Source organism: Antennarius striatus, chromosome 7 (assembly GCF_040054535.1).
Source record: "Antennarius striatus isolate MH-2024 chromosome 7, ASM4005453v1, whole genome shotgun sequence".
Lineage (NCBI taxonomy): Eukaryota > Metazoa > Chordata > Actinopteri > Lophiiformes > Antennariidae > Antennarius > Antennarius striatus.
Window position 1 is genome coordinate 686,163 of NC_090782.1, and position 12,167 is coordinate 698,329.

A 12,167-nucleotide genomic window follows, 5' to 3' on the forward strand; every position below is an offset into this window, starting at 1 on the left:
TCATGATCATATCTGGACAGAGTGATTGTTGCAGTGTGTTGGGGGAACCTCAACTGCTTTGGCAGGTCAACCTGCAACTGCTCGTCAGATGCCAGGAGGAGGAGGCCTAGTGTGTGATGCTGGGGGGTCTGTGTTTCTCTCCAGCTTTGATGAAGGGGACTGTCTTCTTTGAATCATGATGGTATTTTCTGGTGCTGAGGCTGAGGTCTCAGTAATTACCCAAAGCAACGGATCATAGCGCCAAAGGTAGCGACCGTATGACTGTATTCCAAAACTTTAGAAGTTGGGTCAGCTTTGGTCAGCCCCAAAAGCTCGATCACAGGTCTCATCATCGCTGGACCTCAGTCTGTAGCCACTGGAATTAGTGTGGACATGTGTAGATTTGCTTTCATGAATGCAGCCTTCATTGTTTCTGTCACATCCAGGACACAGGTTCTATATTTCAATGACACAATGTCCAGGAGTTCTTTGACCACACAATCACTTGATAAAGGCCAGCTGAGTCTTTTTATGTCAACGCTCATAATATGCAACACAAAGTGAGTCACACGCTTGAAGTTCAAGTTGAACTGTGATTCAATAGACGTTTAGACAATGTTCTGCGTTAAACAGTGGCAGAACAACTGGATGTCTGACATCACTCAACGTCACTGAGGCATGTTTTGCTAAACCCACCTTCTTCTTATGACTTTTTAGCCCATGAATTGTTCCAAGCCAGTTGATATGATGCCAGCATTAAGGTCTCCGAGGGCCTTGTCAGTTTTTTAGGATTAACTTTTTTCCTGTCTGACTTTTCAAAGTGACCGGCTTGTGCTGACAAAGTTCAGTCCATTTTGGAAATTCCTGGTCAATATTGGCATAGAATGCACTGAAGGGGTGTTGGAGCTTTGAAGATTTGAAACACACTATGAATAGCTGTCATTTAAGGCTGAATGACTCTAACAGTATGTTCAACAACAACAAAAAGTGTCGGTTAAGACCGTCCTGTGTTTATCTTCATATTTTGTCCCTGCCAATGTGAGGGTGAACCAATACTCAACAATAAAGACTTCCCTCCCCAAAAATTGTTGTTGTTTCAGCTACCTTTTTAATAATATGCAGTATTTAAAAAAATGTATGTCAGAGTAGGCCGCAATTTAGCTGATATAAATGGCCCTGAAGGTGTCATTTTGAGTTTAAACTAAAAAAAGTAGGAAAATGTGTTTACAAGAGCGGAAAAAAACCTCCTAAAAGTTCTTTAATGACAGCTGAGCACTCTCTCTCCCGCTCTGATGTAAACGTGGTTAGGTGACGTATGGTAGGTGGGAAGCGCCTGTCTGACATGCTTTTAAACCAGTGGAAAGTGACGTGAGTCAGATGTACTGATGAGAGATGAAAATGCTGATTGTCACTGTTGGGCTGATGATGTGTGTGGGTTTGTGTGAGGTGAACTCAGCTCTTCTGAAGATCAGGCCCAGGCTGACACAGGACAGGACCGTCACTGCGGGAAGCACTGAGGCCTCGTCTGTGAGATGTACGCTCCAGGCTAGACCTCGACAGCCTGCCTTCTCTCTGGATGGAGACTACGTCATCGGAGGAGTTTTCTCCTTACACTACCACATGCACATCGTGGACCGGCACGACTACACCAGCATGCCTGACCCGCTGAGGTGCACAGGAAGGTTAGTGACAGGATAAGAGAGCTGTGTTCATGTGTAAGATGTCATTTTGGTTGTGTTGAAAATGCTTTGCATGGAATTGAAAAGCCTTGGAGACAGTGGGTATTTAATATGAGCTCAAACATATTTATAACATTTCATTTTGTTTAAATTTAATTTGTGATTCAAAATTGTATTTTGGAGTGATTGATCGAAAACTGTGTTTAAAGTTTTACATATTTTTATGTAATTTTGTGGTGATGTTTATGTATGTGTGTGTGTGTATTAAATATAATATTTGTGGTTCACTGGCGTTGCGCCCGGAGTTTCCCCCGCCTCACACCCTCTGTCATCTGGGATAGACTCCAACCTCCCACAACCTGCCACATCGGATGAAGTGCTTGTCGATGAATGATTGAATATTATATATAATATATAATTATTTTCAGTTGAAGGTCATAAGAGCTGTCAGATACTGTATATAACAGAATAGCAGATCTTGTTTCTTGTGGTCTTTTCTTTTCCTTTTTGTGTTTTTGTTTCTTGTGTTTACATTTTTGCTGCTGTTAAAATTGCTTTGAGGACATGTTCAATTCACAGCTGATCGTCTGTGTGCAGACTTGAATCGTTGGAACTTCGCTTAATGAGATCAATGATATTTGCCATCAAGGAAATTAACAACAGCACGGAACTGCTGCCAGGTATTAAACTTGGTTATGAAATCCATGATTCCTGCACCTCGGCCCTTGTAGCAGTGCATGTGGCATTCCAGCTTTCAAATGGCCTGGATCCAGAGTTTAACACTGGTGACAACTGCTCGCAGTCCGGTTTGGTGATGGCCATTGTTGGTGAGTCTGGGTCTTCTCCATCCATCAGCGTGTCCAGAGTCACCGGGCCCTTTAACATTCCTCAGGTAAATATTCTGCGTTTTTTGTAAACTATATGGCTCCTTAGGTGAGGGGTGATATTCCATGCCTGTCTTGTTATCATGTTTTCACTTAGGTGAGCCATTTTGCCACTTGTGCATGTCTGTCCGATAAGCAGCAGTACCCAAACTTCTTCAGAACTGTACCAAGTGATAATTTCCAGGCTGATGCACTGGCCAAGCTGGTGAAGTATTTTGGCTGGACTTGGATCGGTGCTGTCCGAGCTGATACTGACTATGGGAATAATGGAATGGCAAGATTCCTGGCCACAGCACAAAAGGAAGGGATCTGTGTGGAATACTCTGAATCTGTACTTGTGACCTTCTCACGGAGCAGGATCCAACGAGTAGCTGATATTATCCGCAGGTCCCTGCATCACTGATCTAGTGCTTATTCAGCGTGTGACTGACCCTGAAACTAAATATGCTAAGACAAAAACAATATTAAACTGAATCTGTTATCTCATTGTAAAACTGTAGATATATGATCTATCATTTTAATTTCCTTCAATCATTTAAAAATTAAGATTGATGAAACCAAAATGATTCATAAAAAAGTAAAATATGTTTATATCTAACTTATTTTACTGCATTTATTAATATAACACGGTGTAGTGTGATGTCTCCTGCAGGTCCACAGCTAAGGTCGTTGTGCTGTTTGCAGCCTCTCAAGATGTGAGGGTACTGTTTGAGGAGCTGCTGCGCGAGCCCTCTCCACCTCGCCAGTGGGTGGGAACTGAGTCCTGGCTACCCCATACGGAGTTGATGAGGTTCAGTTTTGTTACTGGAGCCATTGGCTTCGTCATTGAGCAAGCTGGCTCTCCCGAACTCATAGAATTCTTAATGGATCTCTCCCCATCAAATGTCGCTTCCTCTCCAATACTGACTGAGTTCTGGGAGGACGTATTCAACTGCAGGCTGGGGAAGAGTGAGTGGTTCAAACTGTTCTCCACTTACTTGAAGTTAACAATAGAAGATTTCCACTAATGAACACAATTTGTATTTATAACACTATAAAACTGTTTCATAAGTATGGGCAATGGGGAGTGGTTCTCATTAGACTAAACTTTCAGGCTACTCCTCTAATCTCTGGGCTTCCTATAGTTTAAGTTAACTATCTATTATTTTGATTAGCTGCTCTTAATATAGCCGGCTTAACCCATCCTGGAAAGTAATAAAATACAGAAAATTATCACTTTGCAGTGAGTTTTTCAATTCACTGTGATGGTGAAAAAAGTTAATATTACACCAAAGAGAAACAATCTTTGGGGCAGCAGTGGCTCGAGGGGCAGCAGTGGCTCAGTGGTAAAGCGGGCGGTAGAGCAGGTCGTCCTATGAATCAAGATCGGCGGTTTGATTCCTGTTTCCGACCCCCCCCAAAAAAATACGCATCCGATTTGTAGGGGTGACTGTCCACACTGTTTTTAGCAAGTGTTCAAATGGGATCTGGCTCTGTTCAGACTGGACCACTTCGTTTTCCAATCTGACAGGTTGCCTTCGCAACAAAGTTGGGGCGGAGGCATCGTTAAGTGCGTGTAATTCAACGAACATGGAGATTGGTTACTTTAGAGCAGAGGTCGGGAACCTTTTTGGCTGTCATAGCTATAGACACCACGTATTTCTAAATGTAATCCTGCGAGAGCCATACAATATGTGTAAAACTAAACGTGTGCATTTTAGGTTATACCAACACTTTTAAAATACAATAAATCTCTGAATTACTTTTAATGACGTTGTTATGCTGTTGCTAATCAATAATGAGTATTTCTTATCAGTAATGTGACTTCTGGTGCTGCATGGTTTTGCTAATGGCTTTGTAGTCTGGTTGATACGCGGTGAAGTTAAGCTTTTCGCAGCATTGAACTGAACGCTGAACTGGGATAAACTGCCAACGTCTGTTGATTCGTCCAAAGCGAGAGAAAAAAATTGTGCCGTATTTATGTCCCTCACATGTGTTTCCTAAATTTGATTTGACATCATGATGGTATGATCGTGAACAGTTCTTGACCACAGAGGGGTCCCTTTTATCCGTTTAATTATCTTTTCTTTATTCGGAAAGTTGTCAAAAAGTCCATCGGCAGCATCAAGCATGAATGTTTTGGGATAGTCCCCTTCTGCGCATGGCTTTCCATTTCTCACAATTGCTGAAGCGCCAGCAAAGCTAGCGGAATTATGGTCACTTTGTTGGGTCGAGAATGGGGCTGCTGCTGCTAGCTTGCACTCTTGATAGTAGCTCTTGACATTCTGTCTTCCTGCTGTCCCCGTAGGATATCTTGGTGCAAATGTAGTATAGCGTGTGTCCAAAGTCCATCCATGCCTCTTCAATGCTTATCTGGGGCCACGTCGCAGGGGCAACAGTCTCAGGAGGGAAGCCCATACGTCCCTGTCCCAAGACACCTCCTCCAACTCCCCGGGGGGAGCCCGAGGTGTTCCCAGGCCAGCCGGCTCCGCTCGAGGCAGAGGAGCAGCGGCTCTACTCCGAGCTCCTCCCTGGTGACTGAGCTCCTCACCCTAACTCTAAGGGTGCGCCCCCCCACTCTAAGGAGAAAACTCATCACTTGTATCCGGGATCTTATCCTTTAGGTCATAACCCAAAGCTCCTGACCATAGGTGAGAGTAGGAACGTAGACTGACCGGTAAATCCAGAGCTTCGTCTAACGACTCAGCTCCTTCTTCACCACCACAGACCTACAGCGACTGCATCACTGCAGAAGCTGCACCGATCCGTCTGTCAAGCTAACTTTCCATCCTTCTCTCACTCGTGAACGAGACCCCAAGATACTTCAACTCTTCCACTTGGGGCAAGGACTCTCCACCGACCTGAAGAGGGCACACCACCCTTTTCCGGTCGAGAACCATGGCCTCGGATTTAGAGGTGCTGATCCTCATCCCACTCTCTTGACACACTTGGCTGCAAACCATCCCAGTGCACGCTGAAGGTCCAGGTTTAATGACGCCAACTGGACAACATTGTCTGCAAAAAGCAGAGATGAAATCCTTTGGTCCCCAAACCGGACTCCCTCCGGACCCTAGCTGTACCTAGAAATTCTGTCCATAAAGATTATGAACAGAACCGGTGATAGAGGGCAGCCCTGCTGGAGTCCAACATGCACCTGGAACAGGTCTGACTTACTGCCAGCAATGGGAACCAAGCTCTGGCTTCGGTCATACAGGGACCAGACAGCCCTCAGCAAAGGGCCCCGGACCCCATACTCTCGAAGTACTCCCCACCACAATCAAACACCTCCTCCAGATCCACAAAACACATGTGGACTGGTTGGGCAAACTCCCATGAACTCTTGAGCACTTGATGCAGAGAAGTATTCTTTCCACCACCCGACAATATCGTCAGTCGAGGTCAGCAGCTCTCCTCCTCTACTGTTAACAGTGTTGGCTGTGCACCGCTTTCCCCTCCTGAGGCGTTGAATGGTTTGCCATGGCACCAGGACACCAGGGTGTCCTGGTGCCATGTGCACTTATGGACATCCCTATGGATGAACAAGGTGTTTGTTATGGACAAACTTTGACTAGCACAGAAGTCCAATAACTAAACACCACTCGTGTTCAGATCGGGGAGGCCGTTCATCCCAATCACCCCCCTCCAGGTCTCACTGTCATTGCCCACGTGAGCGTTGAAGTCCCCAAGGAGAACAAGGGAGTCCCCAGTCGGAGCACTATTCAGTGCTCCTCCCAGGGACTCCAAAAAGCCCGGGTATTCCTCACTCCTGATTCCTCACTCCGTAGGCCGAAACGACAGTGAGACACCTGTCCCCAACCCGAAGGCGCAGGGACACGACCCTCTCGTTCACCTGGGTGAACTTCAACATATGACGGCTGAGCTGTGGGGCCACAAGCAAGACCACACCAGCCTGCTGCCTCACACTTTGGGCAACACCAGAAAAGTGGAGAGTCTCTCTCAAGGGTTTGGGTTCCAGAGCCTAAGCTGTGGGTGGAGGTGAGCCCGACTATTTCTAGTCGGTACCTCTCAACCTCCCTCACAAGCTCTGGCTCCTTTCCCCTCAGCAAGGTGACATTCCATGTCCCTAGAGCTAGACTCTTTGTCTGGGGATTGGGTCGTCCAGCCCCATGCTGACGACTGCCACCCAATCCACCCTGCACCCGTCCCCTATGGTTTCCTCAGCGGGTGGTGAGTCCACTGGTGGACCGTTATATTTGACTGGTGATTTTATCATTACATATTCGACAAACTGAAGAATCTGCTCCCTCCACAAAGTCTATTCCTGCTGAACAGTACGACACTCCTCATCTTTTTCTCTTTCAACCGTCTTTTTAAAAGGCTTTCTCAAATTAGCTAGCTGTCAGCGTGATTGAAAAAGGGAAGTTTATTTTCTGAATTCACAATAAGCGATCGTGCGGACCTTTTTGCACATACGCACATCAGCTGCTATTTTCGACAGGAAAATACGACATACCACGTAATCATTGTGTCTGCCTCATCTACATCACCTACATGATTGGTATATAGATAAATGCAGTGGGCCCTCGTTCCTCGCGGTTAATGCATTCTAGGAACCACACGCGATTAATGATTGCTACGATAGAGTGAAAAACTGTTTAACTTATTAATTACGGCAATTTAAACATTTATGAACCCTCTCCATACTGATATTAAGCCTCCCTCTGTCTGCATGACCTTTTTCCTGATAGATTGTTTAAAGCACTTTAATGTATTTCGAGACTCACGGAACGGAGCAGACTTCCGGATGCTGTTTCACCTTTGTATGCTAATGAGGTGAAACACATCTCAGCGACCCCCTTTGACATGCCCACGAACAATCGTTGAGGTGCCAGACGGGTTTCAATGACGGTTGTTGGAATGTGAAAAGCACTGACCACACCCCATAGGGGTTAATAATCTGGGACATGATCAGCCACCCTCTGAACTGAAGAAGTCTCTTGGATGAGAGAGAAAACGTCTTCAGGAACTTTCTTAAGGTCCAGAGGATCGACTTAAACCCCTTTGGGTAACCATGACCTGGATGACTGAGAACCTACACAGACACAATGCGCGTACGGTATCACGTGACTGACAACCAACAATCTGCGATCAAATGAAGTTGTGAGTGTTGATGCGATGCACGAATGTGTGAGGGTGCACTGTAGATAGATACAATGACATGTGTGTTTGCCAGCTAATAGTCTAGCATTGTAGCTGCAGGTTTGCGCATGTGCAAAGGTGTCTAATGACACAATTTTTTTATACTTCAAGATTTGTCTGTGAGCCAGATGCAGTAATCAAAAGAGCCACAATATAGCTTGCGAGCGATAGATTCCCTACCCCTGCTTTAGAGTATTGGCGGTATCGCTGTCTGGTAGAGGTGGAGAAAATCCATGACACACCGGATATTGTTAGCTTCTTCCATTTTTTACCGCCCCGTAATGTAACGCCCTTTCCTCTGGTGCATTGGCTTTTGCGTCGCATACAGTGACGTCACGGTCAGTCAAAACCGATCGGTGTGTTTAGAGCTGTTCAGACTGAGACGCATCTGCCTCCTCTACCTCTACTACCTCCCTAGTGTGGTTTTAATCCATGTTGTATGTGACTGTTTACACTACAAAAGAGCCATCCCTTTTCAATGTGGATGGGCTAAAAATCGCATTAAGGCTGCCAGTCTGAACGCAGCCATAGACACTGAAGGCCTGAATACACAGGCAGACTATGAGACAGTTTGCAGGTCTCCAAACAAATTAAAATTAAGTTTTTGTCTTCTTTTCTTTAACAACAGCGGTGTCAGCCAATAAACAGGCGGAGTGAATTTCTGCTGTGACCAGTGAAGTATTTTGAGTGTATGTTTTGCTATTTATAAATGTAGCTCATCAACTGATTTTTGGTCTTTCATAAAGCAAGTTGGTATACAATACAAAAAAATGTGAATATTATCTGTAACTAGAGCTATTTAGCTGAAAACATGTTCTGCTGTCATCTGCTTCAGGTCCAGCCCCTGGTGAGATAATGTGTGATGGAACTCAAGACATGCATAATCTACAGAACGCATACACTGACTTTGCCAATCTGCGAAGCGGTAACATGGTGTATAAGGCAGTTTATGCTATAGCACATGCCCTTCATAAGAGTTTGTGCCAGGACACAGAGTCTACCTCTCATTGTGACAAATACAAAAGGATAGAGTACAAACAAGTCAGTGTAAACGACTTACAAGATCCAAAATATTTCACAATTATACCATTTAATTCCATAAAATAAAATTTTCAATATTTTAAAACTATTTTTCTTTCTCTCCCTCATTGTCTTAATTAATCATCATAGGTCCTAACAGAACTGAAGAAAGTAAATTTTACACAAAGTGGTTATGATGTGTCATTTGATGAGAACGGGGATCCTGTGCCGAAGTATGAGCTGATGAACTGGCAAACAAGTGACAGTGGCAGCCTTGATGCGGTGACAGTGGGTTACTACGATGGCTCACTGCCAGTGGGTCAGGAGGTTCACATAAAAAAAACCCTCACATTCATGGATGGTCTCACTGAAGTAAGTAAGATCAAAATAAAACATTAAATACATTTTAATTTGAAATGTTTTGCTTCCCACAGGTGTAAAGTACACCTTTATACGGTCCTGTCCTTTGGCCTCTTCGTTCTGCTTGACACCATGCCTCCCCATCTTCTCTCTTCATTATTTTTTTCACCAACAAGTTTGGTAACATATGCTCCAATCATGGCTCTCTTTTTTGGGAACACTCTGCACCACTTCATCCATCTTATTAAAGAACTCTCCTTTCTCTACCGTCTCACACACAACCTGAGATGCGTACGCCACTGACCAATATTCACCACACCACTTTACCTCCACTTTCACACTAAGTGTATTTGACGTCTCGTCACCTCTGAAACACTCCTGAAAAGTTATTTCTGCGGTACAATCCCATCTCATTTCTTTTGCCCATTCAATGGTAGAACAACTTGTAACCTGATCCAAAGCTCTCTTCCACCTGATCTCCTGTACATACAATGCTCTTCATTCTGTCCATTGTGTCAGCCAGCAATCTCTTTTTACCATTCATGGTATCAACGTTCAGTGTTCTTACTTTCATCTCAACATTCTTTTCTTTCTTCGTCTCCTGCTTTCTCCTTACTCACTTTACTCTCCTGCCGAGCCCTAACTACATTCTGACACTGATAATTTCAGGAGGCAGTTCAAACAGATGACTCAGTGCTGTACTGTATATTGTACTGGTATGAAATCCATGTCAGTTCAGTGGTTATTTTATCAAGCTGGAAAAGAAGGATTGCAAAATGAATTTGTACCTTAAACTGCAAATGCACATGTGTTGTCTCTAGCTCTAACTCCTGCAGTTAAAGGTCAGAAGTGTAAAATTAGTGTACAGGTAGTGAGCCTGTACACGTTTCTTGACAGCCTGAACAAAATATTACAGGAATTGTCAACTATCAATAGTTTGGTGGAATAAACTATTGATAGATGTGAAAAAAAGTTGTGAACATCTGTGAAACACACCTGAATATGTCTGGGTTCATTTGTTTCTATATATCAGTTGCCTAAGTCAGTGTGCAATGAAAACTGCCCTCCAGGAACCCGAAAGGTGTTGCAGAAAGGAAAACCCATCTGCTGTTATGATTGTGTACCATGTGCAGAAGGAGAGATTAGTAATACTACAGGTAATTTATTTTCTATTACATATCTACAACATCAAATAGAGTATATGAACATCTAAAATATTTGTGACATTTACTTTTTCAGATTCTCCTGATTGCCTTCTTTGCCTCGAGCAGTTCTGGCCTAATGCGAAGAGAGACACTTGTTTGCCCAAGCCTGTAGAGTTTCTTTCATTTGACGAAGTCTTAGGAATCATCCTGGCAGCGTTCTCAGTTGGTGGTGCCTGTCTCACCATCATGACTGCAGTTGTGTTCTTTCAACATAGAGCATCTCCAATTGTCAAGGCCAACAACTCTGAGCTGAGCTTCCTGCTGCTCTTCTCTCTGACTCTGTGTTTCCTGAGTTCTTTAACTTTCATTGGAGCACCCTCTGACTGGTCCTGCATGCTGCGACACACAGCCTTTGGAATCACCTTTGTCCTCTGCATGTCTTGTATTTTAGGCAAAACAATTGTAGTATTAATGGCCTTCAAGGCCACCCTCCCAGGCAGGAATGTCATGAAATGGTTTGGTCCGTTGCAGCAAAGAATAACTGTAATGTCATTTACGTTTATCCAGGTGCTAATATGTACCCTTTGGTTGGTCATTAGTCCTCCAACTCCAACAAAAAACTTCAATGTATATAAAACGAAAATCATTCTGGAATGTGCTTTGGGCTCAGCCGTTGGGTTCTGGGGTGTACTCGGGTACATTGGGTTACTCGCTTTCTTTTCCTTAGTACTTGCTGTTCGAGCTCGGAAACTGCCTGATAGTTTTAATGAAGCCAAGCTCATCACCTTCAGCATGTTGATATTCTGTGCAGTCTGGATCACCTTTATCCCAGCGTATGTCAGCTCTCCTGGGAAATTTACTGTGGCTGTAGAGATATTTGCAATTCTGGCCTCCAGTTTTGGATTAATATTCTGTATATATGCTCCAAAGTGTTTCATCATATTATTTAAACCGGACAAAAACACCAAGAAAAATTTGATGAACAAAAAATGATCCAGAGACATCGGAGTTCTATAAGCAATGATATACAGTGTGCCCTCGTTCTTTGCGGTTAATGCGTTTCAGGAACCACATGTGATTAAGGAATCCGTGATGAAGATTGTGAGCTATTTATCTAATTATTTACGTAATTTAAACGTCTATGAACCCCCCCATACTGATGTTAAACCACCTTCTATCTGTTTTACCCTTTCCCACACTCTGACAGACTGTTTAAAACATTTTTGTGTCTCACGAAAGTCCGAGACTCACGGAACGTAGCGCACTTACGGATGCCATCAGCCAATAGAATGCGCGTAAGGTATAACATGACTGCCGACCAAAAATCCGTGATGAGGTGACGTCCCGATGCGCGATCGCGCGAGGACACATCGTATGTATATATATATAATCACCGTTTGACTACTCATTTTATATATGCTTATGCAAGCAGGCATGTAAGAATATTTTTGTTATTAATTTTGCTTTGTACTTTCCCAATGCCTTTGGAAAAATATCCAGACAAATAGATGTGTTTATAATTTTCTGTGCTTAAATAAAATCTAATCTCATAACAATAATAATAAATACAGATAGTCCTGAACCTACAAACAGAGCTGGTTCCAAGAGGTTGTTTGTATTTATGAACAATTCAGTTCATAAGCTATTTACTCTCTCCCTGGTCACAGCTAATGTGATCAGGGAGACAGGTAGGAGAGTACTTGGTGTGTCATCTGGAAGGAAAGTAGGTAAGGACACTTGGTGGTGGAATGAGGAGGTACAGGAGTGTATACAGAGAAAGAGGTTAGCCAAGAAGAAGTGGGACACTGAGAGGACTGAGGAGAGTAGACAGGAGTACAGGGAGATGCAGCGTAAGGTGAAGGTAGAGGTAGCAAAGGCCAAACAAGAAGCTTATGATGACTTGTATGCTAGGTTGGACAGTAAGGAGGGAGAGACTGATCTATACCGGTTGGCAAGACAGA

The 12,167-nt window shown here is 43.8% G+C and overlaps 1 protein-coding gene across 1 annotated transcript; it reads left to right on the forward strand.

The window, feature by feature from the left end:
• Positions 1–1,560: 1,560 nt before the first annotated feature.
• On the forward strand, positions 1,561–11,199 carry LOC137599056 (extracellular calcium-sensing receptor-like). The gene is made up of 9 exons (XM_068319712.1): positions 1,561–1,661; positions 2,256–2,550; positions 2,640–2,929; positions 3,195–3,490; positions 6,704–6,721; positions 8,517–8,722; positions 8,852–9,073; positions 10,095–10,218; positions 10,301–11,199. The coding sequence occupies exons 1-9, from the start codon at positions 1,600–1,602 to the stop codon at positions 11,197–11,199; spliced, it is 2,412 nt and encodes an 803-aa protein (XP_068175813.1). The 5' UTR covers positions 1,561–1,599.
• The last annotated feature ends 968 nt before the right edge of the window (positions 11,200–12,167 follow it).

What these genes read in the sequence shown, in the direction of transcription:
- LOC137599056 (XM_068319712.1), top strand. Translation starts at nt 1,600, where the DNA reads ATGCACATCGTGGACCGGCACGACTACACCAGCATGCCTGACCCGCTG. An exon ending in GGCCCTTTAACATTCCTCAG is followed by an intron (nt 2,551 to 2,639) that starts GTAAATATTCTG and finishes GTTTTCACTTAG; the next exon opens with GTGAGCCATTTTGCCACTTG. An exon ending in GTAGCTGATATTATCCGCAG is followed by an intron (nt 2,930 to 3,194) that starts GTCCCTGCATCA and finishes TGTCTCCTGCAG; the next exon opens with GTCCACAGCTAAGGTCGTTG.